At 37.0% G+C, this 27908-nt stretch overlaps 4 protein-coding genes and 2 long non-coding RNA genes across 6 annotated transcripts in view; 3 read left to right on the top strand and 3 right to left on the bottom strand.

Moving 5' to 3' along the window:
• LOC311090940 (uncharacterized protein) overlaps nucleotides 1-27908 on the top strand; it is an 846260-nt gene that overhangs the window by 417837 nt on the left and 400515 nt on the right. The window lies entirely within an intron of this gene.
• LOC311091447 overlaps nucleotides 1-27908 on the bottom strand; it is a 101958-nt gene that overhangs the window by 222 nt on the left and 73828 nt on the right. The gene's annotated exons all lie outside the window — the stretch shown is intronic.
• Nucleotides 30-12400, bottom strand: LOC311091453. The gene is made up of 3 exons (XR_014608097.1): nucleotides 11386-12400; nucleotides 11040-11137; nucleotides 30-74 (listed from the first exon to the last, which is right to left on the bottom strand). It is a non-coding gene; the product is annotated as an uncharacterized lncRNA (long non-coding RNA).
• Nucleotides 3719-8007, top strand: LOC311091031 (uncharacterized protein). The gene is made up of 3 exons (XM_084126751.1): nucleotides 3719-5195; nucleotides 5431-5523; nucleotides 5859-8007. Exons 1-3 carry the CDS (start codon nucleotides 3984-3986, stop codon nucleotides 7692-7694), a joined length of 3141 nt encoding a protein of 1046 aa, XP_083982877.1. The 5' UTR covers nucleotides 3719-3983; the 3' UTR covers nucleotides 7695-8007.
• LOC311091072 (bifunctional 3'-5' exonuclease/ATP-dependent helicase WRN-like) lies at nucleotides 8139-10576 on the bottom strand. Its single transcript, XM_084126812.1, has 2 exons — nucleotides 9899-10576; nucleotides 8139-9537 (listed from the first exon to the last, which is right to left on the bottom strand). The coding sequence occupies exons 1-2, from the start codon at nucleotides 10375-10377 to the stop codon at nucleotides 8301-8303; spliced, it is 1716 nt and encodes a 571-aa protein (XP_083982938.1). The 5' UTR covers nucleotides 10378-10576; the 3' UTR covers nucleotides 8139-8300.
• Nucleotides 10581-27610, top strand: LOC311091035 (protein NLRC3-like). The gene is made up of 10 exons (XM_084126766.1): nucleotides 10581-10942; nucleotides 12410-12538; nucleotides 13129-13233; nucleotides 13592-13699; nucleotides 13966-14050; nucleotides 14328-14523; nucleotides 14618-16448; nucleotides 23320-23478; nucleotides 25670-25843; nucleotides 26540-27610. The coding sequence occupies exons 2-10, from the start codon at nucleotides 12480-12482 to the stop codon at nucleotides 26712-26714; spliced, it is 2892 nt and encodes a 963-aa protein (XP_083982892.1). The 5' UTR covers nucleotides 10581-10942; nucleotides 12410-12479; the 3' UTR covers nucleotides 26715-27610.

Here is a 27908-nt window from a genome sequence, read left to right as displayed (position 1 = left end):
ACAGTATAAATCAACATGACAACAGTCTCCTACACAAACTCAAACAGGTATGAGGCTCTCGGTGTTTTCAGCATCTGCACACACACACACACACACACACAGTCTCACTGTATGAGGACACTCCACATGATCTTCATCTCCAGAGCTGCTCTTCAGAGTCACTTCACAAGCTTTCCCCCGTTTAATCTGAGAAAAACTACTGTTAAACACACACTGAAACTGTCTGATTACATTTAAAATTAAAGTTTTTACTCATTTCAAAACACATCATATTTGATGCTACATTTGTATTCAATCATAAAACATAGAATCCAGAAAAATATAATAAAACACACTTTAGGAAGAAAAATAAAAAAATTAATGTGGGCCCTAAATTAAAAGGTAGCTTACTCTGTGGAGTTTAATTGTGAACAAACAAATTATGATGTTTTTTGGCCATATCCAGCTCTATTTTTGAATTATGAATCATTTGTTTCTATTTAAGAGGTTTTAAACAGGATTTAGAGATATATGTGATATAATATCCCGCTCCAGTGCAGTAGGTGTCGGTGTGCAACTGTTCAGCTGTTCCAAACCCTCCTGTAAAACACACGGAGAAGAGGAAAACTACAGTTGGTCGGACCGGAAACAGCGTGGGGTGATTTTTGTTTGATGGATGGCGGCAAACGCAGTGAAATCGATTATGTCAAAATATAAGAAAAATTATAATGGAAATGGACCAGAGACACTAGTTAGTGTTGATGATACGGATGTGGAAGATGATCAAATGGAATTAGGAAAGACAGGAGAAGAGAGGAATATTATTCCTTATATATAAGGATATATATATATATATATATATATATATATATATATATATATATATATATATAATATATATATATATATATTCCTTATTCCTATAAGCCAGTGGTTCTCAATTCCAGTCCTCGTGACCCACTGCTCTGCACATTTTGTATGTCTCCCTTATTTAACACACCTGAACCAGATCATCAGCTCATTAGGAAAATAGTTGGTGCTAGGCGACTGTTTATGAACAGAGAAGGGAATAGAATGGAGAGTCTCTCGGTTGAGCTTAGGTTTGATGGAGTAATTTTGCCGGATAAGGTCAAGCTTGGATTTATCAGTTACTTAGTAAGGCCTTTTGTGCCTCCTCCTTTAAGATGTTATAATTGTCAAAAATACAGGCATGTGGCTATGGTGTGTAAGGCTAAGAAACGATGTGCAAGATGTGAGGGGGAGCATGATTATGGCAAATGTGAAGGAGCAGGACCAAAATGCTGTAACTGTGGAGGGGATCATAGTGTTGCGTATGGAGGATGTGAGGTGAGGAAGAGAGTAATTGAAGTACAGAATGAGAGAGCTAAGAGGAATCAGGGTGTCCGCGCGGTAGTAAAAAGTATCTACCAAAATTAAGGCCCTTGAAAGGTAGTAAAAGGTAACAAACGCAATTTGACTTGGTAGTAAATTTTTCATCACCACCTCAGTATATGAGTTTCCATTTTTTTGCTTAATATTTGTGTCTCCATATTTTAACTTAATCTAGCATAATTTAAAAATATATACGGTGCTAACAACAGGACCTGACGGGCTCGACATTAACGCTTGTCCGGGACAAGTGGATTTTTTGAAGGGACAAGTAAAAGAGAATTTTACTTGCCCGACCGGACAAGTAGCCTGATTAAACGTCAGTAACAAAACAAAAAATAACTAGGGAATCACTAAAATGAGAGAATGATTATGATTGTATTATATTTATTCTAAGTTGCGATCGATAGTGGATATTACTGACGGTAACAAGGTTGCGCTGTTGAGGCTCGCGCAGCCTCTCGAGGAGAAGTCCAAACAAATGTAAACTCAGTTTAAACTCAGTTAACAACATACTGCCAGTGCCAAAATTCAAAATGTGTTTTAATATTTTTAACATATGATACAGTTTAGCAACCTCACACGACGAGTGCACGGCGAGTGTTTTCCTGAAGTGTTTTCCTGAGTGAGTCGGAGTTGATAGCAATGACAAAGTGCCAAGGTTATTATTCACCTTATTAGGGCTAAGGGCTATGGTTAGGATAACTCGAGGGCTAGGGTTAAGATAAGGACAACTGAAACTCAACTCGACACTACAAAAAAAAACCATAATTGACAATGACAATACTTAATGATCACAATTAAACATTAGTGTACCTAATATGTATGATGGGTGTGGTGCTTTGCATACCCCTCCCACCCCCCCACACCCCCCAAAAAAGGGCTGCTGCTTGATGTCGTGTTAGTAGTAAAAAATATTGTGGAGGTGGTAAAAAAAGGTAGTAAAAGGTAGTAAATTCATCTCTATGATTCCTGCATATACCCTGGGAATATAACATATGCAGAAGCTGTTAAAGTGGTTGATACAAGGAATAAAGAGAAAGAAAGAGAGAGGGATGTGCAAAAAGAGAGGAGAAGTGAGGAAACATCAGAGATGGAAGGTAGGATTACAGAAGAGACAATGATTGTAATTAAAGTAAATTTCTTGTTGTTCATAGCTGAAGTAATTAATTGTACTGCACAAACTGAAAAGAAGACAGCTAAGATTCAAGTTATAGTCAAGGCAGCAGAGAGATTCTTGGGAGTAAAGGACACGACATGGGTAATGGTTAGGGATGGGCTGATTAATGAGACAGTCAAGCCAGGAAGCATGGTTTGGATAGAAAAAAGACAAAAGGAAGGTTCATATGAAACAGAAGTATATAATGTAAGGGAGTATATTGGGTCAAGATATGGGGAATATATGCACATTTTTACAGATGCATCAAAAGATTCAAAAACTGATCATGTGGGTTCTGCATTCATTATTCCAAAGGTTAAAGTGTATAAGAATAAAAGGATATCAGATTGTTTATCGGTGTATACTGGAGAGATGTTTGCAATAATTATGGCAATAAGGTGGATTAGGGAAGTTAAAATATCCAAGGCAGTAATATGTTCAGATTGTAGTTCAGCTCTAATAAGTTTGAAGGAGATGAAGTCAGAAACAAGACAGGATATGGTAATAGAGATAATTCAAGAATTATATTCAATCACACAAGCTAGTTTAGAGGTACAGTTTGTGTGGGTTCCAGCTCATATTGGGTTGAGAGGTAATGAGGAGGCTGATGCATTAGCAAAAAAGGCAATAGAACGAGAAATGGTAGATTTTATTTAGTAGGTCAGAAATTAAGTCAATTATTAAAAAGAATATTCTGAAAATATGGCAGCAATATTGGGATAATGAAATAAAAGGTAGACATATGCATCGAATACAGTCAATAAAGGAAGAATATCAGGTAGGAGTAGGTATGAGGAGAATATGATTACAAGATTAAGATTGGGGCATACAAGATTGAATAGTACATTGCATTTAATAGGTAAGAGTCCAACAGGTTAATGTGAGGCATGTGAAGTTAGTGAAACAGTTGAGCATGTAGTAATGCACTGTAGGAGATATAATGTTGAAAGGAAGGAGTTGAAGGAGGAATTAAATAATATAGGAGTTAAGTTTACAATTCAAAATGTATTAAAGTCAGATAGGAGTATAATAAATTTAATGGTAGAATATTTGGGAAATACTGGGTTAAATAAGCGTATTTAAATGAGGGTGTTTTGTTTGTTTTTTTAATTTGTCATGGGGGCTGAGAGTGGACGGAGGAGCTGAACACGCAGCGCCGGATGAAACTCTATGAAGCCTCTGTGCGGGTAGTCTCGCGTAGCCAGACCTTCAGACTGACGGCTGAAGGTCTGGAATTCATAGCAGCTTTCTTTGGCCAAGGCCCGCCCATAAGGCCGTTTGACCGACATGTCAAACAACCAATTACAGTTCGTTTCGTTCAGCGTCACGTTTCGGGGCGTGGAAATGTCCCCACAACAACAGACCGGCGTGCAACAAGTCAGTCAGCATAGAAAATCAAAGAAGGAGAAGAAAACATGCAGTAAGTCATTGATCTGTTCGTGCACGGATAACAATAATGGCGTCTGCATTACCACATCTGATCAAAACACCGAGTAAATCAGTAGGAAACGCATGCAGACTTTGTTCAGAGACCTTCAAAGCATCTAAAACTAACAAACACAGATTATTTCGTGGACACGACTCTAAAGACAAAGCTGAATTTACTATTGTGCTGGAGGAGTTTGTTGGCGTTCTTCATGACACAAGTTTGGCGATCTGCACATCTTGCCGAAGTGTACTAATGAGGTACAATAGTGTTTCCAAAGAAGTTGTACGACTAAAATTGCATATAAATGACATGTGCAGTAAGACAAGACAGAAACGATGCGCACCATCAACGCCAACACAACTGCAGAAGAGACTTGCAATTTCTGAATGCAGCCCTGCGAGACGTGAATTGTTCGATCTAACGTTACCGTCACCAGAGGTAAACAATGCGTCAACATCTGTACAGGATACTGTTGGTAGTCAAACTGTCCTTATGTTTAAGTCGTCACAGAAAATGCCGAAGAGGGATGTAAAGAGACCTATGAGGACACTTGTTAATAATATTACAAGGGGACGCTACAATGCTTTGGCCAAGAATTTAATAAAAATTCCTGGCCAGTCCAAGTTGGTCATTGATGTAGTCCTCAAGCAAGTTGAGAAAGAATGCCGACATTTAACAAGCAACAAGTTCCATTCTGTAATACAACACAGTGCACATCTTGCTGAGTTTAGGTGTGAGAAAGTGTTGGATGAATGGAGGACTGCAGCACCTACATTTCTCCAGTTCCTAAAATGTGCAAGTGCAGCAAACAGTGTGACAAAGCGTAACACAAAAGCTGCAAGTGTTCATAAAAGAAGACCGTGGACCAGAAAGAAGCCAGAGGTGACCATGGCTGGCCTGATACTTCTTAAAGCAAGGTCAAGATTCATGGCATCTCCTATGTTCCGAAATTCCATGGTATTGAAACATGGTGGTGCAAAGAAAAGATGCATTGATAGATTCAATAGGATTGGAGTTTGTGTGAATCACTCAGCAACTCTAAAGAAGATCAAGGAGATTGCAGAGACATGGGATGCCGGAATTTTAGAATGGAAAAAAATAGTGTGTGACAGCCCAAGCCTTGAAGACTTGTCATGGAAAGATGATCCAGGTTGTAGCTCTTGGTTCCTGTCTGATCATACATACCACCGTGAAGAGAATGAAGTGGAAGAAGTTGTCACCAGCAGTGAAAGTGAAGAGGTTTGTAATATTTGTTGTAATATTTTATATATTGATTAGTAATCCCTTCTCCACCATAGGAAAAAATAACAATTAAGTCAGTAAGACATAAAAAATATTTATTTATGTTATTTAATTGTTATATCAAAGAGCTATTTTTTTCACCTTATTAAATGTCATGACATGTCATTTATAGAAATCTACAATAGCCATTAACTGTGGTTATGTTAACTTATCTCTGGTTTGCACTTCATAGGACCACACAGATCATGACACAACTGCTTCTAGAAGAACTGAATCAGGCCACACAAATGGGTCGTCACCAACTGCTGTTCTGCTGGAGTGTCAGGTGAGAGATTGTATTTTGCACCGAATGTCTGTACACAATGAATAGACAATAAATGCATCTAGTCTGGGATAAACAGTCACATCACTGGCCCAAAACACTGAAGTCATATCTTTTTTTTAAAATGGCATTATGTAATTGAAACCCTATAATGAAGGTTGACATAGTGTTTTGTCTCACCTGTGTTAATTTAAAGTTAAGTTTATGTTGTAATCTTAATTTAATGCTGTTTAGTAGACCATGAAATTATATTTTAAAAATGTATATCCAAATTAATGTAACAATTAAAGGAACATTTTTGCATTCTAACTTTAATTTGTTTTCACTTTCTCTCACAGGAACACACACCAAGAGCACCAGTGCAGATCACAATTGATAATTTGGATCTCACAGTGACACCACATACAATGACCATCAGCCACCAACGTCTGGACTACCATTGGTTGCTAATGGTGGGGAACCATGAACGAGTGACTGCTGAGTTCTTACCCAGAGAGAGATTTGTGTCTATAATGGATGTGCCACTGTCGGAACTTTTACCAAACTTGGAGGACAGACAGATGCTTCGCTCTGAATTTAAAGAACTGGTGGGTCGTGTAGTGGTTCAGCGTTTCACCGCATTCAAGCAGTTTTCAAACGTTTTACAGTGGCACATTCCTCATATGTACAGTGACGTTATGGCCCAAAAAACTGAAATCACTCCCCTGGGACTTCTTGAGGTGGATGAGAAGGTTTCTGCAGATATGGTGAAAGCAGTGCAGTACATCAATCAGCGATATGTTCCTTACACTTCTGATCTAGAAAATGGAAACAACATCTCAAAGCCTGTAGTACATGTGATTTTGGCTGGTGATCAACTGACCAAGCAGAATGCTGATGCAGCCATCAGAGCTAAAGCAAATGAAGACTCATCATTTGAAAGATTGGAAGGACTTGTTCCAGTTATTGCGGATTTTCATTGTTCCATGAACTTCAATGATGTGATTTTTAAAAGATTCTACAGTCCCAGTTCACAGTGTGATTTTGGTTCTTTTTTCCACCTGAGAAATGTTGTCCACAGGACCAATGTGACTAAATCAGCCTTGGGGGACAACTATAGGCCATGCAACACTTTCATTCAAGATGTGCTGGATGCATCGATCATTGCCGTTGTTCTCCATCATTTCTCTTTACACACACAGGATGACATGCCAGTATCCATGCCGACCTCTTTTCTGTCAAATGAGGAGAAGCAAGATTGGTTCGATGAACAAATCCTAAACATTGTTGACACATACATTCTCAATGAATCTCCAGAATTTCATAACATGTTGAAAGGAAATCTCCAGAGTCCTCCACAGAGTACAGTTGTACCTCAACCAATTGTGTGTCAGATGCCACGGTGCAGCCATCCACCTTTTAAAAGACAACATGATCTAACAGAACATTTCAAGAAGGATCATGGCATTTCTGTGTGTGATCACAAAGACAAAAATGGTGCCAGTGCTGTAGAACAGCACCAAGAAGAAGATTGTGTTTTCAATTATCACAGTGCCTTTCTAAAGATGGGGCTTTTGGAGCGTGACTTCCTAGACTCTGTGAGAGAGGGTGATGGAAAAAGGACCTGCCGCCTTTGGAAATTTAAAATGCTTCATTTTAAAGACGCCCAGAGACACAAGTACAGCTTGGAGGCACTGAAATTACAATTTGACATTCAAGCAATGCAGAGTCCACGAGTGGCCCACAGAATGATGTGGAACAGAACTGTAAATGTTACTGGGGGTGCTGGCAAAAATGTGGCATTGGATCTGAATTGCGAGCATTATGTTCGTTACACAAAGGATGCCATCTCACATTTGGGTGCGAATGTGAATTTTCAAACTGCGCAGCAAATCAGTAGAACACTTCAAAGGCAGAGACAGTTAATGGATAACTTTGATGCTGATGTTCAACTAAGTCCAGAGTCTGGGAAACACACAATGGCATCCAAGGAAGAAGACATCGATGCAATGGTCGCTGTACTAAAACAACAAGAAATCTACAAAATCACACCTGGTAGATGTTATGCTGCATTCCCATCATTTAATGGCAATCCACTTCACAATCTCACGTCCAAACATTTAACTGGCTGGATATGGGAACACATGAGAAAATGTCATCGCTTTCAATTGGTCAAAAAAAACATCCTGACCTAGAACATGTAGACATCATGTTAAGAGCAATTAAAGGTTACCTAGACTTTGGATGTGGTCACATTTTGTGTTTTTGCATTTTAATTTCTTTGAGTGGGCAGTTTAGCTTCTGGCTACTTTAAGAGTAAAGAGCAGCATGCTGTACATGTACAGTAAATATAAAAAAAAAGAACTGTAAACAAAAAGCAACTGTATTGTAAAAACTGTAAATAGTTTTTGTTTGTTTTTTTAAGTTGCTGAATCTTAACTTATGATACAAATACATGTCAATTGCAATTCTGATTGATATGTTTACAAGTAATAAATACTTATACACAAATATATAACGTGTCCAGAATTTTATTAAAGATGTTTATATACACTGATGTTTTAAGCTTTACTTTTATATTGAACTATTAATGTAGTGCAGTTTCATGCTTGAAGACATTTTCTCAACAACACATGCAGTAATTCAAAGAATATTTATTGTTTGTACTTTGACCAAAAAAAAGCATGTTGACAATTGCAAGTAGCACAACACATTCAGTTATGAAATAAAGCAGTTCACATTTACATAAACATTAAAGAAATCAAATGTCTCTTACATGTGCCATATAACTGAGACTTAATTCAGTCATGTAATGACATCGCATCAAATTCAAAGACATTGACACTGTCATCAAAACTGTTACTGTCCATGTCTGATTCACAGTCTCCAAAAATCTCCATCACAGTTTCAAGAATGATCTTGGCATGATTGAAATCGTACACATGAACTTGGCAAATTATGTCATCAATGCAAAACAGTGTCTCACATGACTGTAGTGTCTCATTAATCATTGGGTCTTTTGTTGAGTAGTGTTCCTGCAATGTGTGGTAAACTGAAATCTTTCCACATAGTCCATGATCCACGTCTCCCTCAAGCCTGTCCATCAACATCTGACGGAGAGATTCCCTTTGATGATTGCTGACAGTTCTCACTTTGTGTGCAATTGGCTTTGCAGCATGAAGTTCCAGGTCACTGGCATTACCATCACAGGTTTCCTTGCACTGACACATTTTCGCACAATTGTCACAACAAGCATGCTTTACTGCAAGTGGCTGTACAACCTCCCCATCAAACAAGTTCATTAGCTGTGTTCTTCTGCAAGAAGCGACATTACTGACATACTCACGCATTTTCTCTGAAATGCCTATAAGCTGCTTTCCGTGGTAAAGAATGAGGGAATGGGACATAGAGCCATCTCTCCCTGCTCTCCCAAATGCTTGCATGTATGATTCGATGTCTTTTGGTGGCCCATACTGAACTACGTGTTGTACATTTCTCAAATCAACTCCCATGCCCAAAGCTGACGTTGCAATCACCACTCTGAGGACAGATTGAGGGTCTCTGAGAGTCTGAATTATGTTGTTTTTGACACTGTCTGATGTCATTGAATGAAACATGTCAACAACTCTGTTAGATGACACATTGCTAGTGCCAGGTGGGTGAACTGATCTTTGTCCAAGGGAGGCAAGGAACACATCATGGAACAGCATTGAACAGTCAGATATAGATTTGCAGTAAATGACAGTACGTGCAGTCTGTGGGCCCTTTACCATAAGTTCGTTGATAAGCCAAGAAAATGTATTAGTTACATCAGAAGACACTTTTTTAACTGCAAGTCTGATGTTGCTCCGATCAGGGCTTCTGACAACTTCTAAGCACTTCTGTAGTCCTAAGTGCTTCATTATTTTCTTGCGTGTTGTCAAAGATGCTGTAGCAGTTAGGGCCAGCACTGGTAAGGAGATAGGCAGGAGTGATCTGAGCTCACCAACCAAACCACACCACTTTCTGAATGGAGCATCACTGCCATGGCGTTCCCCCCTGCAACACAGACACACAGAACATTTGTTATTATATTTGTTGTTGTGAGTATAATGTATTTCATTATCAACATGTATTTATTCAATGCAGTTTTCCTTTTATAATTTATCTGTCATGTAAATCTGTCATTTTTATAGAATAATGACATAACCACTGACATTTCATAATATAATATAATTAATAAAAAGGACATTCTATGTAATACAGCTGTAGTTGAATGGATACCCACAATAAATAAAAAACAAAGTTTACTAGTAGCTACAAATGTAATGACGACAGTAATCAAGAGGGGTTTTGTTTAAGTATGCACACATTTCCACTACAACCAAATAGGATTTAAATGAAGAATACCATTACTTACCATAGAACAATGGTGTGCACTTCATCAACAGCCATACCGATGAGACGCTCGCGGTAAACATCTGTTTGAAGCATATCTCTCCACTTTTTAACACCCACAAGCAATTCTGGAGAACCGAACACAATACTGAATCGGCCAGCTGCGATGTCAGTGTCTCTTGTTTCATGTTTGCCCGCAAACGCGGCTGATATCCCCTTCTCAGTTAGGTACTTCACTTGATCTTCCATAATAGATAGGAGGGGACACACAACTAGTAAAATGGGATCTGCTGGGAATCCTTCTAAATGCTGACAAAGGGTCGGCCAGGCTTGGAAAATAATACTCTTCCCAAATCCCGTCGGCAAACAGGCTAAAATATCTCTTTTTGTCTCCACTAAGTGCCTCAAACAAAACTCCTGGACATCTCTTAAAGAGTCTATGCCGTGAACTTCGCATACTTTTGAGAATCCTACGTTTAGCTGATCTTGATAAATGCTCATTGTCACTCATGTAAACACCACAGTTTTTCTTCCGCAATCACACGTCTGCGCTTTGTTTCCCGGCGGACCGAAAATAAACGCGACACTCGCGCCCCCCGGAAATCCGATAAAATTCAACCAATCAGATGACGACTTCGACATTCCTGAAGTGTTTCCAGTTAAGTGTACCATATGCATCAGACGTTTAGCCAACGTTCCGTGGGCGTGACGTCTGAGGCTGAGACTACTGTGCGGGTAAATAAGGGGAATTTATGTTGGTTGAGAGGTTATAGTATAGGAAGTGTCAATGGTCCATTTCCAAGATAGGTGGCGGTAATGCACATATTTGTCTACGATCCGCCGTAAAAAGCAAGAAAGAAGAAGAAGAAGAAAACTACAATAACAACATCTGGGCCTCGTTTATCACCGTCGCACAGAACAGGCTCTGAGAGAGGCGGACGACACTTCCGACGCATAAGATGTGATTTATAAAAACAAACTTGACGGGAAAATGTGCGCATCTGCACGCAAACTGTGACCTATGTGTACGAACGTTTTGGAGACGGAGCAGTTTGGCGAACCGATGGTGAGCTGGAGTTAAATGTTGTTTTGGTCGCTTTTAGACAGAGCATTTTAAGTAAATTATACATACAGAAAGATAATAAAGCTATAATTTCACTCACCAAGCCTGTCACATGTGAGCAAACATCCATCCATTCCTACATGTCCGCGGCAGCGAGCGCGCTGGGCCGTTTAGTGAAACTGACGCATTAGCCTATATCTAACGGCAGATGAAGGACAACCGTACATCTTCATTATGAGTCATAATCATAAATACAGTGCATGTTCACAATAACAGTTTAAATAAATGAAATAATTATTTAAAATATGTTTTACTTCTGATATAAACATTCTGGATATTTTTTGGGCGTACGCCATTTTTGGCTTTCGGGCGCACGTACACTTTTAGTAAGGATCCTACGCACAGTTTTATAAATGAGAGCCCTGATACCCAAACCTGTTACTCACTGGATTTGATCTGATCTATGATCCAGAAAACATTTCTCCAGATTTAGCACAATGCCTCCAAATCTAATAACACTCGCGGCCATTTATGTGTTTAATCCACAATCCATCGAGACCAGCAAGAGATTCTGAGAACGACGCGCGCGGACTGACAACAAGCGTTACTGAGTTTAAAATACTTATACATTCATATAATTATTATTATTAATACATTCTCCATTAAAGTCATTTGTAATTATTAGGAACTTTGTATATAAAGCGTGATTTAAATGTGAAGTTACAGAAGGCTGTTCTTCTGCTACTCCGAACAGACGAAGAATCTGCCAGAAATTACAATATTTTGAAGTTAAAACATGAAGTTTTATTGAGAAAGGTTTATTGAAAACGAATATGTTTCTGAAAGTTTTCCCCCATTTCCTCTTCAGTTTTAGGCTGTTGTTTTTGTGATGTGAAGTCGAAAGTATTTTTGAAGCAGACATTTACAGTAGACAGACAGATGAAGCCTGACGTCAATGACCAACAATCTGCTGTTATTAAACTGAATATTTCAGTTCATAGCAATTATGGTTAGTAGTTATACAGTATGTCTATTATAATTCTGCTTACTTTTACTCAATCAGTTATTTTAGGATCATTTGAAAGTAATGAAATCAATCATCATTGTGAACTTGAAGTAATGATTAAATGACAAACGATTCAACAATTAATAAAGATTGGGTAAATATGATTGTAAAATGATATTAAACTGTAATAGAGAATATAACAAATCAGCTTCAATTTTCCCACTCAAAGTTTTAAACATAATTTCTGTTCCCCAATGAATTAATATTTAGAGTCAGTTAAACTCATTAAACAATCAGAAATGATTAAGACCATTCGGTTATTTTACATGGCAATATATTTGTCTGTAACTCACTTTATTTTATAGATTGTATTTGCTGTTGCTGTTGTTGATGATAACTCCGCATTCTTCATTATTGTCTTAAATAAGATGTTGTTCATCTGTGTAAAATGGTGTCATCTCCAGGTGATGCTGAAGGATTGAGTGTTTCCAGAAACCAGTGCTGATCAGTTTTCAGTGTCAGTTTAGCTGCAGTATGTCAGAGGAAAGAGGAAAGGACTCTCTCTCTCAGATGAGGCTCTCAGAGAAACACAGGTAAGACTGCGTCTGTTTTCATCAGTTTAAACTCCACTGGACTTTGTGTTTCCCTGTCAATAACACAACTTTAAGCATATTTGCACATGCTTTGCACAATTTCTATTTTTAACTTCTTAAACTTCTGACATTGTCTATAAAGCCCTGTTTGCTCTATAGAAAATATCACAGTTAATAATTTGTTAATAACCTTCTAGACGCTGAATTAATCCAAATAAATGACTTCAGTTTTTAGATCATACAATTATTGACAGACATTAGGAAACAACTATACACTTAATTTAATTCAAGTATGCTAACACAACTGTGTCACACAGACATTTCTGCTCTCTATTTCTGTCAATAAACAAAAACTTGAAATGTTCTCATAAATTAGAGTGAAGTATTTTTTAACATATTAAATCTCTCTATATATTAAAGAAATTGTTAAACTAATGTGAGCCAGTAAAATAAAATAGTAGTTAACTATAAAACAGTAAATTGTGTGAGTGTGTATTTCTGTGGAGGATTAGATTAAGACACAGATGTGATTCACACACAGTTGATCCTCCTTTACTAAAGTGTTTTCTCTCTGTTCTTTGTGTCATCAGTGTAAGATCAGGCTCACATGTGTCCAGCTCTGTGTCTCTGAAGAGTGATCAGTCTAAAGGTGATGTACCAGACTTCAGTGAGAAAACACCATCATCTAATAAAAGGTATTTTGTGTGTTTACATTGCATTATATTGTTGTATTATTTGTCTACAGTGGTGTATGTGAATGAACTTGACTGAATGAAACAATAAGTCTCAATAAAACTCAGTTCCTGGGAACCTTATGAAACTCATTCCAGTAACACAATTACACAGGCAGCCACAAGGAGACACAAATACACTATGGAAAATAGATCATGAAACTAAACATGTATATATGTTTATCCATCCGACTGTAGTCATAAATGGACAAATGCACAGCTATACTGCATTTAATTACTATTTGCAACATTAAACCTTTTCAAATGAGACTAAAGTATCTCCTGTAGTAAAGTGTTTTCTCTCTGTTCTTTGTGTCATCAGTGTAAGATCAGGCTCACATGTGTCCAGCTCTGTGTCTCTGAAGAGTGATCGGTCTAAAGATGGAGAACCACCAAACTTCAGTGAGAAAACACCATCATCTAATAAAAGGTATTTCATAAGTTTCTAATTTTTTGTCACACGTTGTCTACGTTTAAAAGTTGTATCAGCGAATACCAATCATGAAACATTTCTAGATCCAATATTTATCATTATTTATCATTGAATCATTTATCATGATATTTCTTATTGAATACTCTGATAAATATTTGATCTGATAAATATTTGATCTGATAAGTATTCACAGCTAATGCTTTTTCTCTCTCTGTGAAATTTTGCCTGGAAAGTCAGTATTTATTTTATTTATTTGATTACAGGCTTCAATATGAGACATTAGACTCAGACGTTCAGACTCACAGGAACCACGAGAATTTCAAAGACAATCTTCTAGGAATCTTCCAAGTAGGAAAACACATTTTTATAAATGTTTAATATTCTAACAAACAAATATGTTATTGAACAAAGACATTTTATTTAATTCCTCCAGATCCATTTTTTCTTCTGAAGCACTTATATATTTTTTATTTTTCTATTTGTTAAAAATATCAGCTGGTTAACATGTTAGTCTTTTAACTGGATTTTTTTTATAGATATTATAGTTATTGAATAAATTGTGTTGACCAAATGTAGATGTACAATTTGGTTTAAATTGTGTCTTTTTTCTTACTTTTGTTTGTAGGATCTTGAGATCAAAATAATCACGTTTCTGAAGAATGAGCTGAAGAAGTTTAAGAAAATATTACAAAAGGAGAACACACAACACTTTGTGAAGGACTTTATTGAGAACAGATCCAGTATCAAAGAATCAGCTCTTGATCTCACACTACATTACCTGAGAGAGATGAAGCGAGATGAAGCTGCTGATGCTCTAGAAGGTTAGAGACTCATGATCATCCGTCTGATTGTCTCTTATAAATGTAGGAGAGAAAATGAAGACTAAAACTGTCTATTTTCTGTTCCTGTGTTTAGGTGAGCTGTTCCTCATTCATCAGCTGAAATGTGGCCTAAAGAAGAAGTATCAATGTGTGTTTGAAGGAATTGCGAAGCCAGGTGACTCCACACTTCTGAATAACATCTACACAGATCTCTATATCACTCAGGGTGGCAGTGAACAGGTCAATACTGAACATGAGGTGAGACAGATTGAAGTTGCTCTCAGGCGTCATGAAGCACAAGAGAAACAGGTTAAATGCACAAATTTGTTTGAAGCTCCTGAACAAGACGAGGAGATCCGAACTGTACTGACAAAAGGAGTCGCTGGCATCGGGAAATCAGTCTCTGTGCAAAAGTTTGTTCTGGACTGGGCTGAAGGAAAAGAAAATCAAGATATCAGCTTCATATTTCCTCTTCCATTCAGAGAGATGAACTTAAAGGAGAAAGAAAAACTGAGTTTGATGGACCTTATAACTCAATTTTTCCCAGAGACTAAAGGACTGAACCTTACAAGAAGGAATCAATTCAAAATGCTGTTCATCCTTGATGGACTGGACGAATGTCGCCTTCCTCTGAAGTTTGATCGTAATGAGACGTGGAGTGATGTATCGTCACCAGCCTCTCTGGATGTTCTCCTAACGAACCTCATGAAGGGAAATCTGCTTCCTTCTGCTCTCATCTGGATCACCACCAGACCAGCAGCTGCCAGTAAGATTCCTCCTGACTGTATCGACCGGCTGACAGAGATACGAGGATTCAGTGACGCACAGAAGCAAGAGTACTTCAAAAAAAGATTCACTGATCAGAATCAGGCCAACACAATCATAGATCATGTTAAAAAATCAAAGAGTCTCTTTATCATGTGCCACATCCCAGTCTTCTGCTGGATATCAGCCACGGTTCTCCAGAACATTCTGGAGGAGAAAAGAAATAATGATGTGAAAAACACTCAGGCTGATGCGATCTCTAAAACACAGCAGGAATCAAACACTGAAGACACTCCCAAGACTGTAACAGAAATGTACACACACTTTCTCCGCTTTCAAATCCAGCAGAGCCGCCGAAAGTATGATGGAGAATACACACCAGATGTTTCCTGGGATAAAGACGCCATCCTCTCACTGGGGAAACTGGCATTTCATCAGCTGGAAAGAAACAACCTGATCTTCTATGACACAGACCTGGAAGCCTGTGGTATTGACGTCTATAAGGCATCAGTGTACTCAGGCATGTGTACCCAGATCTTTAAGGAGGAAACAGGGTTTGTTCTTGGTACCATGTACTGCTTTGTTCACTTGAGCATTCAAGAGTTTATTGCAGCCCTTTATGCACATCTGTTTCTGGACATCAACAAGACAAGTGTGTTTGATCATGAGTCTACAGAACAGGAAAACAGAAATGAAACCATGATTGATTTTCTCAAGACTGCAGTGGACAAGGCGCTCGAGAGTGACAATGGACACCTGGACCTTTTCCTTCGCTTCCTCCTCGGTCTGTCACTCCAGTCCAATCGACGACTCTTACGAGGTCTGTTAACACAGCAAGACAGCAATGACCGGAGCAACAAGGAAATAGTTCAGTACATCAAGCAGAAATTAGAAGATGATCTTCCTGCAGAGAGATCCATCAATCTGTTCTACTGTCTGAATGAACTGAACGACCAAACTCTGGTGAAAGAGATTCAGACCCACCTTAGCAAAGGAAGTCTCTCATCTGGTGACCTTTCACCTGCCCAGTGGTCTGCTTTAGCCTTTGTGTTGTTGACATCAGAGGAGGAGCTGGAGGAGTTTGAGCTTCAGAAATTCAAGAAATCAGACGAGTGTCTCATCAGATTATCGGCAGTCATCAAAACCTCCAGAAGAGCTCTGTAAGTATTTTAATATATTTTGTCATGTTTTGCTCTCATCTGAAAAATGTCTTATCTACATTACTCTATAGTGATTCCTCATCATGAACATGAACTTATCCCTGTAAAGCCTGACATATGAAATAATAGTCTGAATTTTTTTTTTTGTGTGGAGACAGTTTATCAAACCTTTAGAAAAAATATAAAAGACCATGTAAAAATGTTTGCATGTTTGTCTTGTATCATATGATACACCAGACTTTAATGACTTGTATAGAATTATATATTAGCTCATACTCATAATTGTGGAAAAATAATTGGGGAAATAATGTGGGGGAAATAATGTAATTTGGTACAGATGTTATTTATATTGCCAACAAGTAAGATGAAATTCTGAAAGGTTATAATATAAAACATTGAGATTTTTATAAAACAGGCTTAAATAAAGTACATATATATTACCACATCATATATTAGTTGTCCCTGTCACATGTCAGCGTTTGTTTGGACTTTCAGTTCGAGTTTTGCTTGGTTCCTATTTGCCTTTTTATGGTTACCGTCATTATCAGTTCCAGGGTTCCCACGGGTCCTTGAAATCCTTGAAAGTTTGTGAATCTGAAAAAATGTTTTCAAGGCCCTGGAAAGTTTTTGAAAATAAACATACATAGAGACAGGTGCTTGAAAGTGCTTGAATTTATTTTGTGCAAGAAGTTTTCTGGAAATAATTCCATATTCACTCCAGTCCCCTAATGTGTTATTTCGCCAACACTTCATGGCCTTTGCATACTAGCTTGCTTGATTTACACTAGTTAAGCGCATTTACGCGTTACGTTACCAGGGTTTTTCCTGCATAGAGAATTATGAGGCGGCCGCCTCCGTCTCTCGACAATAAAAAATAACTAGGGAATCACCGAAAACATGAGGATGATTCTGTTTTATTTCATTTAAAGTAAGTGGTGATTGATAGCCTATGGTTGATAATAATATAGTCCTACCTAATGTACTGACGGTAACAATGTAGCGCTGTTGAGGCTCGCGCAGTTATTTAGGCTATAACATATTATAGTTAAGAAACAATATATAGCCTAGGCTACACGCGACCAGAGAGCTGTTTGAAACCGAGACTGATTTCATAACAGTTCAATAAACAAATAGTTAAAATTAAGTCACTTACATTTTAGACGCAATGACTGTTTTTGTTCTGTTTCAGCAGCGAAAATAGTTCCAAACAAAGATCACCGCAGAACCATCGCGCATGGCATGCAACAGTTGTTGCATTACTGAATGATTCAGCGTTTTGAAAGAATCGGTTGAGTCAAAGATTCAATTACCCATTCATAAACTGCCTCATTCTGAATAAATCAGCCTTTTGAACGAATCGTTTGAATGAATGACTCAATGACTCGCTCATTAAGACGGTCGCCTGCCGCCTCCTACTGGCGGTTTAGTTTCATAAAGTATCATTCTTTTCAACATTCCTTATTTGTATATTCAAAAATATTTAAAAGAATCTAATTTAATACAGTTATTATTTTTCAATGTAAATTATTTAATTGAATTGGTAACAGCCTAATGTCTTATTATTTTAATTTAATATATTGATCAAATTTAAGAATTTGAAATGAAAGATGGAGCATACATTTAATAAAATTAGGGGAAAAATGCCCTTTATAAAAGGTACAAAAAAGTAGTGTATTCAAACAGTAATGTAATGAAAGATTGAAACAACAATGAAATTAAACAATTTAAGTTTGAAGGGAGTAAAGCCTCTGTTTAGCCTATTAAGGAATTATGTAAATTTGCCAAAAGAAGAACTTTTATTTTAAATAAATGTTCATTTTAAATCAGCCTACTTCAGTGTGATATGTTACCATACTATCATGCTTAACAGTGAGAATCTGAATAATTGTAATGTGATGATCAGATGCAGATATCTAAATCAGAGAATATGGGCGGTTTGCGGGTGGATTATCTATTTTTAACAGTGGATTCGGGTGACTCAAAGTGCACCAGATTAATGAATTTATCTTTAAAATGTACAAAATTTTCTTACGGGGGGGCATGCCCCCGTACCCCACTAGGGGTACCAAGCTCTACCCACAAAAACAATGTGGGAAACACAATAGGCTATGTGATGATCTACAAAAAAATAACATTTTTATTATCTTATTATTAAAATACATTAATAGGATTTTACCACCTCCGCCTCATTTTGAGCCAGGAAAAACCCTGAGTTATGTTAAGTGTTTCCCGCATGAGGTACTTGCCATGAAGTTCACGTGCGCATGAAACTACGATGGTACCTCATCGTTTGTTGTTGGACACAACAAATGTGTCCCCGCATTAAGTCCTTGAATTTGAGGGTATTGGACCTGGAAAGTCCTTGAAAGGTCCTTGAATTTGAAGTCAACCAAGGTGTGGGAACCCTGAGTTCAGTTGTGTCACCTGTTTAGTCATCATCGTCATTAGTGGTCGACCAATATATCGCCAAGACGTTTTTCTGATTGGCCGATGTGTTGGAAGCAGGACTTTTATTTTGACGGCGCTCCAGACTTTTATTTTGACGGGCGGTGCTGAGAACACCAGCGCCTGATCACACAGCGCTCACTCACATTCTCCGTCTTCATTAGTTTACAATCTCTGTCAGTCATATCTAATACTTTGTTAGACAGAACTGGTAAACAAAGAAAGTAAATGGTATGCGAAAAAGTAAAGTGTTGCTTTTATATTATTTGTAACAGAAAAGGCAAACAATCAGGCTAAAATACTTTCTCATTTACTGTCAACATTCAGCAAATGCGCATCTTTCTCATTTAAACAAATCTCTGAATATCTAATAAACATTTAATATCACAAACCTTGCAGATTTAATGGAATCCAGCTGTGATATCTTGTAAGGTGTGCATTTGTAGCCTGATAAACGTGTGACTGCGAGTGACGGTCGGTCCGTGCGAAGTGAGTGAATGCGAACAGAAGATCAGCTTCACAGGAGACGCGGTCGAAAAACTTTAAATCCTTCATATTAAAATATGCTGTGCTATATCCAGTTGGCCACTGTGTCATATTCATATTGTTTTCACTGTGTGCTGTATGTAATATTAGCGTTACCTTGTCTTTATTTGCAAAAATATGATTACCAGTGCGCACGATATTACCAGATTACTGAGTGCCCTGTTACAGTGTTTGCTTCCTTTTTATTAACATATTCATATATTTTTAAACAATTACTTTATTTGTGAAAAATACTGTAATAGGATTGCAGATTCAAGAAGTTGCCATCTAAGCATGTTTATTTTAAAGATTTGTTTTCTAATTTATTTAAAATTTATAAAATATTGATTAAAATAAATATAAAGTATATAATAATAATATCGGCTTTACATCGGCCATCCTGCTCTCTAAGATATCGGCATCGGCATCGGCCATCAAAAAAAACAATATCGGTCGACCACTAATCGTCATCTATCTCACCTGTGTTCTGTTAATCAGTGTAATGTGTGTTTGTATTTAAGTTCCATTCTGTTCAGTCAGTCCTTGTCCGATCTCCGTCGTATTTAGTGTGTGTGAACCTTCTGCCCGTCTTCTATGTACCTGTATTATTTATATTGTGAGTAAATGTTTGCATTGGAACTTTTGATTCTCCTTCGTCTTCTTCTGCCTGCACCACACCGTGACAGTCCCTCTGGATCTCCCAGTAATTAGACATTTTAAATGCTTATTTTTATCAGTAATTCTGTAGTTTAATGTAATAATAATGTAATGTAATATGTAGATTGAGAGATTTACAAATAAACATTTATCAAAAGCCTGTTGTATAATATGTGATGTACACATTTAAAGTTGTTTTTTCTACAAAAAAAGTTCAAAATGTTTTTTTTTTTTCAATGTTTTTTTTTTTTATTTAGTAAATATTAAGTAAAATAAACTATAAATGTAATTTCAGTAATTGTTATGGATGCTTTTTTACTATCTTTAAATTAATGATATATCACCCATTGATCACCCTGCTCTCTAAGATATCGGCATCAGTCGTTGGTTAAACTTAATCTTGAAATAATACAAATACAATTTCTTAGGTTCTTAGGTCCTAGGGGTGGGCGATATGGCAAAAATATCATATCACGATTTTTTTCAGGAAAATCACGATTCACGATTTTATCACAATTCTTTTTATGTTGGTTTTACTATTTTGTGACTTAGCATTACAGCCAATCTAATGTCACTATTTTAAAAACAAAGCCTTAGGTAACAAAAAAAAAAAAAAAAAAAAAAATGGCAGACAGGGGAGAAGATAAAAATATTTGTCATTATTTTCTTTGTTATTAAATATTAAGATCAAAGATACACATTAGACATACACAACTTAATATACAAATTAAATAGGCTAAACAATGCTTTATATTTTCAGCTACAGTAGGTGTATTTAATACTGATGCACCGAAATGAAAATTCTGGGCCGAAACCGAAAATTTAGGATGCTCTTGGCCGAAAACCGAAACTGAAGCCGAAAATGGCTTCTTTTAAAAATGTATATACTGCTTGAATTTAATGGATCTGAAATGAAAAATCACAATATAATAATCAAATTTTATTAACAGTTACATAACAAAACATAAAATATTTTTAACAATAAATATAAATAATAATACCAAATAATATTATTCTTCAAGTTTTATGTTCCATCAAATAAAATAGTTTTTTAAAAGTTGTGCAAAAAAAAATCCACAATTTTGGAGATTTTTGCAGAACAAATGTTACATATTGCAACTTTGGTGTCCTCTCGTATAGGGCTGTCACTTTTGTGAAAAATAAATCCTGTTCGATTTTTGAGACATAGGCTAAGTGTTCATTGAATCGTTAGTAAATTGCCTATATTTGGCGTTGATCCGTTTTCAACGCCAAATATAGGCAAATCCACGGACAACTAAACAGGCATTAGGACGACCGTAAAGAGGGCGCACAAGTCAGCAATGTGGACTGCCATAACATCAATGAAAAGCATTACTGAAGGCTACATATTATGCACTATATTATGCAAAAATAGGCTATGTGTGTGTCAGAACCTGCAGTTGCTGTGTGACGCGCGTTCGCTGCGAGCGTATACTGTAGTGACGAGCTGGACGCGCTCCGAGAGAAGGCCGTTAAACCCTATTTTCGTTTTCGAAACTTGTGTTGGTTGGTCCGATCGATTATGCAATAAGTGACAGTCCTTTGACATGCTTAATCTTTGATAGGCAGACGCGTGATAACAGCTCGACCGTGAGTGAAACCTAAGCGCTTGCGCACGGATGGGAGGGGCGGGTGACATTCATTTTCGGTTAAACGTTTTCGGCTGTTTTTTTTTTTTTTCGGCGGCCGAAATTTCGGTGCACCCCTAGTATTTAACAGTAGCATTGAAGAAAGTAATTAAATGAACAAATATGAAAATAAAACAAAACAGACTTCACTGTATAAATTATACATTGATACTTATTAAAGCTACTATTAAAGTTATCAGTCAAGGGCAGTGAGTGATTTTCTCTTTGCATTGTGTTGTTTTATTAACATTAAAGGGATAGTTCTCCTAAAAATTCAAATTATCATAATTTACTCTCTCAAGTTGTTTTAAACTCGAATATCTTTCTTGCTTCTGTTGAAAATAAAAGTTATTTGGAAGAATGTGGGTAACCAAACAGTTGATGTACCCCAGTGACTTCCATAGTATATTTTTCTCCTATGGAAGTCAATGGGGACCAGCTACTGTTTGGATAGCCACATTCTTCAAAATATTAATATTAGAAAAATATTAGAAAATATTAGAAGGAAATTAATACAGGTTTGGAAAAACATTAGAGAATCATTTTTATTTTTGGGTGAACTATCCCTTTAAGGACAAGTGGCAGCGTGTTTACTATTACTACTGTCTCTTTAAGAGTTGCGCGTCTAATATACACGCATTTGACAAGCAGATTTTCTCTCAATTTTCTCAAGTTTGCTTTCACTTTAGACATAACCGACTTTATGTAAACCTTGTGTGTAAGCACAATAAGACTCGAAAGATAACTTAGTCCAGTATCCAGGCGCTGGTAGACAGGCTTTTAGTGCATGTGAGCTTCACATGTACGCGCTGAGAAACGCACACGTTAGAACAGCGCATCAGCATGCAAATTAAATGTTTAACCGACAAGGCATTAAAACACATGCAAATTGTGAACTTTTGTGAACTGCAGTGTCCCGTTCCGCTGCTTTAACATTTTATGTGAATATATGTCGCGTTGTTCAGTATGTTGGGACAGAGGCGCCAGAACAGATATAATGCACGATTCTACGATATTTCTTCAAAAGCAGATCGTGGAGACATTTTAATCGTCCACGATCAAAAATCGTCATATCGCACACCCCTATCTTAGGTTTAAGTAATCTTAGCTTTACTTAAATCATTAAAGATTTTATAACAAAAAGACATGTACATGTGAATGAAGGCATTTTTAGAATTATAGTGAAAGGCCTTTAACTTGCCATAAAACTGTGAACTGTCTCATTTAATAGTGTCAGTGCAATCAAGTCAAGTCAATAATATTGTTAAATTTTAAGTGTCCCCAACTAAGCAAGCCAGAGGCAACAATGGCAAGAACCCAAACTCCATCAGGTGACAGAAATAGAGAAGAAATCCTATAGCTATAAATCTTAACGCAAATATTTTTTTCAAACATGCTTAATTTTATCTAGGAAATTTGTCACTGAATAAAAAATGCTAATGTACTGGAAATAGTATTTTTTGTAGATGAATGCTGTTTGAATGCATTGTATGCTGTTTATGTAAAAAATAAATAATGGAAAATGTATTTAATATTTGTTTATAGAAAATGTATTGTATGTGTGCCATCTAATTCTGTGTTGTGATTTATTGTAGGTTAAATGATTGTAACTTAACAGAAAAAAGCTGTTCAGCTCTGGCTGCAGTTCTTGGATCAGATACCAATCTGAAAGAGCTGAACATGAACAATAATAATCTGCAGGATTCAGGAGTGAAGCTGCTCTGCACTGGACTGTGTAAATTGGAGATACTGAGGTAAGTTGAGCCACAGGAGTCACATTACTAAAGTAAGGTGCAATGACTGACAGGACGATGCCGGAGTTTAAAAGTTATAAATAAAAGTTGCATTTCTTTGTTTAATATAAGTAAGTTTGCCTTTGTTCTATTGTAGTTGTGTTTTTCATTCAAAATAATAATGAGCCATAAACTAAGCAGTCCAAAGATCTTTTATTTATTTGTTACAACGTGGGTATAGCATATCATCCTTCTTATCAATTTTGTTAATAAAAGTCCAATGTTTAATATAAGTGAATTTATCATTGTACTATTTTATTATTGATGTATTTTCATTAATACTAATGAACCACAAACTAAGCATTTGTTTTAAATTTAGGGGAAAACACTAAGACCTTCATTTATCAGTGTTACAATGGGGGTATACTATGCCATCTATCCTATTTGTTTTGTTGATAAAAGTTTTATTGTTCAATATAACAAACAATAAAAAAATGGTTGTCATTGTGCCATTTTACTGTTGTTGTGTTTTTTTCAGTGAGTAATACTGAAGTGACATTAAGCGTTCATTTTGTGCTGCATTCATTTGGTGCTGCACTGTAATGCAAATAATTGCAGGGGATTATAATAATTAATGGATCATGTATTTTCCATATATGTATATTCTACTTCTTATAAGTTAAGACTTAAATTGTGCTGTTTTTGTTTATAGTAATTTATAATTTAGTGATTTAATCGTTGTTTGCATATGTAGTGTTGAGTCAGAATTCAGATGATTCTGTTAGAGCTTTGACATTAAAGATATCGCAAGCGTAATATTGCGAGGGGCGCCGTGAGCACTGAGCGAGCAGGTACGAGTAGTGAATTGTCGTTGAAAAAGATGGATAAAGCAAAAAAACTGTCGGGGCTAAAGATAGAAAAAGAAAGAGGGAAAGTGAGATGGCATGTCAAGGGATACCAAAAGCAGCTAAATAAGTGGATGGTGAAAGGCAACAGGTAGGATTTAAAGTAGGGCTGAACGATATTCTGTTTTAACATCAACATTGCGATGTGCGCATGAGCGATAGTCACATCGCCGGAACATGCGATGTGAAGGGTAGTAGCACCCATGGTGTATTAAGAGAACGGTAGCACCAGGGTAGCACACAGTAAACATGAGTTTGTTGTATGTCTTGTTGCTGGGGTGACGTGCACGTTCCGCGTGCCTGCACAGTGATTGATTCGCTGTGCCGCTGCTCACCGCTCACAGCCAACATTCACATCTTAACAGATGTTTGTTTGTTCATTAGGCTATAATTCCTCAAAATAAGTAAAATAAAATCTTATTCTCTCTCTCTCTCTCTCTCCATGTTTTCGGTGCTGATGCAGTGTTCATGTAAATGGCACCTAAAAGCTGTCACAAAGTAAAAGTAATTATTATAAGTATGTAAAATATTGCAATGAGACATTTTAATTGTTTATTAATAAACAAGTGTTTTCTGTGTCGGCTGCAAAGATGAAGTTGATGATATTGACTCGCGAAATATCGCAATGTAATTTTTTCCCAATATCGTGCAGCCCTAATTTAAAGTGTGATGTCTGTGCTTGGAGGCTTTAAAATGTTCATGTTAACAGACATTAGCGCTCTAAAGTTCTCTGAAGTGAGGCTGAAAAAGCCAAGTAAAACTTTAAATAACCATTGAATCAAATTAACATTTTATTCTTATCTGTGAAATAAGCATGTAACCCGTTTCAACTCCACCACTCAAAGAATTGTTAAATTGTTCGCCAAATTTGTTGCTTCATACCCCTCTGACACTGGGTAGTTGCGCCCCTGGTCTCACTCATCCTTGCAAAGCTGCTTCAGCTCAGTGACATTTGTAGGCTTTCCAACATGAGCTGTGCTTCAAGTCCTTCCACAGCATTTTAATGGAATTGAAGTCTGGACTTTATTGGGCCATTCCCAAACTTTAATTTTCTAATTTTCCGACCATTTTCAGATCATAGACTTTCAGAGTTGTACAGTTTTAGTTAATTGCAATCTTGAAAGGGATGTTGATGTCTAACATATTAAAGTTCACTGAGCCTTTTGTTCGCCTCCATATTCAATTGTCAGTTTTTGCAACTGACTTTCAATACATTTGTATGAAGAATAAAATTAAATTCAGTTTAAGGATTTATATTGTTCAGGTTTAACTGATTAATCAGCTGAATGTTTTCCTCTCTGTTCTAGACTCTCTAACTGCAGTGTGACAGAAGAAGGTTATAAAGCTCTGGCTTCAGCTCTGAGATCAAACCCTTCACACCTGATAGAGCTGGATCTCACAGGAAATGATCCTGGACAATCAGGAGTGAAGGAGCTCAGTGATTTACTGCAGGATCCAGACTGTCAACTGAAGACACTGAGGTGAGACGGGATCAAATAATTAACTAAATTAGCTATATGCAGGCTAAATATTCATAACTAATATATTATTTTAGTTATATAATAAGCTGTACAATTTGTTGCATCAAAATGATCAAGATCAGATCAGATGCTGCAGGTTCTGTCATGATGATGATAACCGTCAACACAGTTTAGTTGTGATACGAGCTACAGGTCAAATAGACATTATGGGTCAGTATATGTGTGCTGACATTCAGGAGTATACCTTGATAATTAACAATAATAGTTTTCCATCAAGCCCAGATTCACTGCATCTCTCTGCACCAGGTCTATGAGTCTCCAGATGTTCTCAAACATGCAGTTTCACAAGCCAGTTTTCTCTGTGCTGATGTTTCTCACTCCTCCTGCTTTAAAGACAGAAAGATCTTAATTTCACACTCTGTATTCATACTGAAAATCATGATCTAGTGAGCTTTTGCCCTTCTGCTCTGTGAGACCTTTCTGTTCTTATGCCTATGTTTGCTTTAGGACTGAGTGTTGCTCTAGTTTCTTTTAAATATATATTTATTTGTGTATTTAAATGTTTAAAGAAAAATTTGATATCTAAATAACTAACTTAAGCTTGTCTTTAAAACAATAATTACGTTTTTTATCGTACCAATCATTTTTTGTAATGCAGTGGACATTTAGTTGATACCTGAATTGCCTCTTCTGCAGGTTTGTGAGTCCTGCTGCAGAGAAAGCCTGTCAGTATGTGAATAGAGTTGTGGGTATAAACCCGTTATTCCAGAGAGAGCTGAATCTGAGTGGACATGAACTAGGAGACTCACGAGTGAATCAGATCGCTGCTCTACTGCAGGATAAACACTGTCAACTCAACACACTGACGTGAGTATTGCTCATTTATTTATTATATTACTTTTAAGCATTTTTTTCCCTCAATCACAATCACACAGAGCCAGAACAATTTAAAGTAATAAAATTAAACAGTCAATTAAACTATTAAGCTGCAACCCCACTTTTGAAAAATCCCCAGAATGTCACATGATTATGGCACTTTTTCATGTGTTCCATATATGGACTAAAGCTGCGTCCGAAATCGCGTACTATGGGAGTAGGTACTAGCCTGGCAAGCCAGACCTACATCAAGATGTTAGGTCTGGCAACTCACCATAGACGCGGCTCAATCCGAGGGCGGGATAAACGGCTGTCTTTCAAATTCCCTCTGCACGCAACAGGACAGCGCTTCAACCAACCAGAGCGTTTTCCCAACAACGGAGCTAGTTGATAGATTCAACTTTTGCCATATCTGGCCGGCAAAACTACGAACACATCTTCCTTTTTTTAAGAATGACTTAAGTGCCGTTCTTTGCTCTTTTCTCAAAGAAAAACTTAACTCCAAGTCCTCCAGAGTCGCGGCCAAAGGCGATTTGCCGACTACATTTAAATTAGAACGTACTTCGCGACCGTTAAAAAAGTACGCTCTATATAGTATGAATACGGGTAGTATGAATGGAGTCCGGACGTACTACATGCGCCGTGTTGGTATTGTCACGTAACATGCGTGGTCACATTAGCGCGGAAAGTTAAAGAGCCCATTCCACTGACTGCACCAACTTAGAGCAATGTTTTTAGCTCTTCTTTCCGCTTTCGTCTGCGTTTTTACGTCGTTTGTGCTCACAATTCAGAGTCGTCGTCGGTCAGCTGCTCGCAGATCACGCCTTTGTCGAGAGCTTTTGTGTAATTTCTCAAATAAGTTAAATATCATTTAGCCAATACATTTTACCTAAAAAAAAAAAAAAAAAAACACACACACATAAACCTGTGAACAATGACAGATGTTGATTTTTGGTAAGGAAAAAGTAATTTATTTGCTTGTGATATTACCATCAATGAATAAACATGAATGAATCAATAGTATGCGTGTATCTCTGTTGATTCATTCATGGATGGCAATATCACAAGCAGTGTGTGTGTGTGTGTGTGTGTGTGTGTGTGTATGTATGTATATATATATATATACATGTAGGGTAACACACTGAGGTCAGATACAATACACACATATACACACACATCCATATACATG

Source organism: Abramis brama, assembly GCF_963993115.1.
Source record: "Abramis brama genome assembly, chromosome: 1".
Classification (NCBI taxonomy): domain Eukaryota; kingdom Metazoa; phylum Chordata; class Actinopteri; order Cypriniformes; family Leuciscidae; genus Abramis; species Abramis brama.
This window is presented reverse-complemented; position numbering and strand designations above follow the sequence as displayed.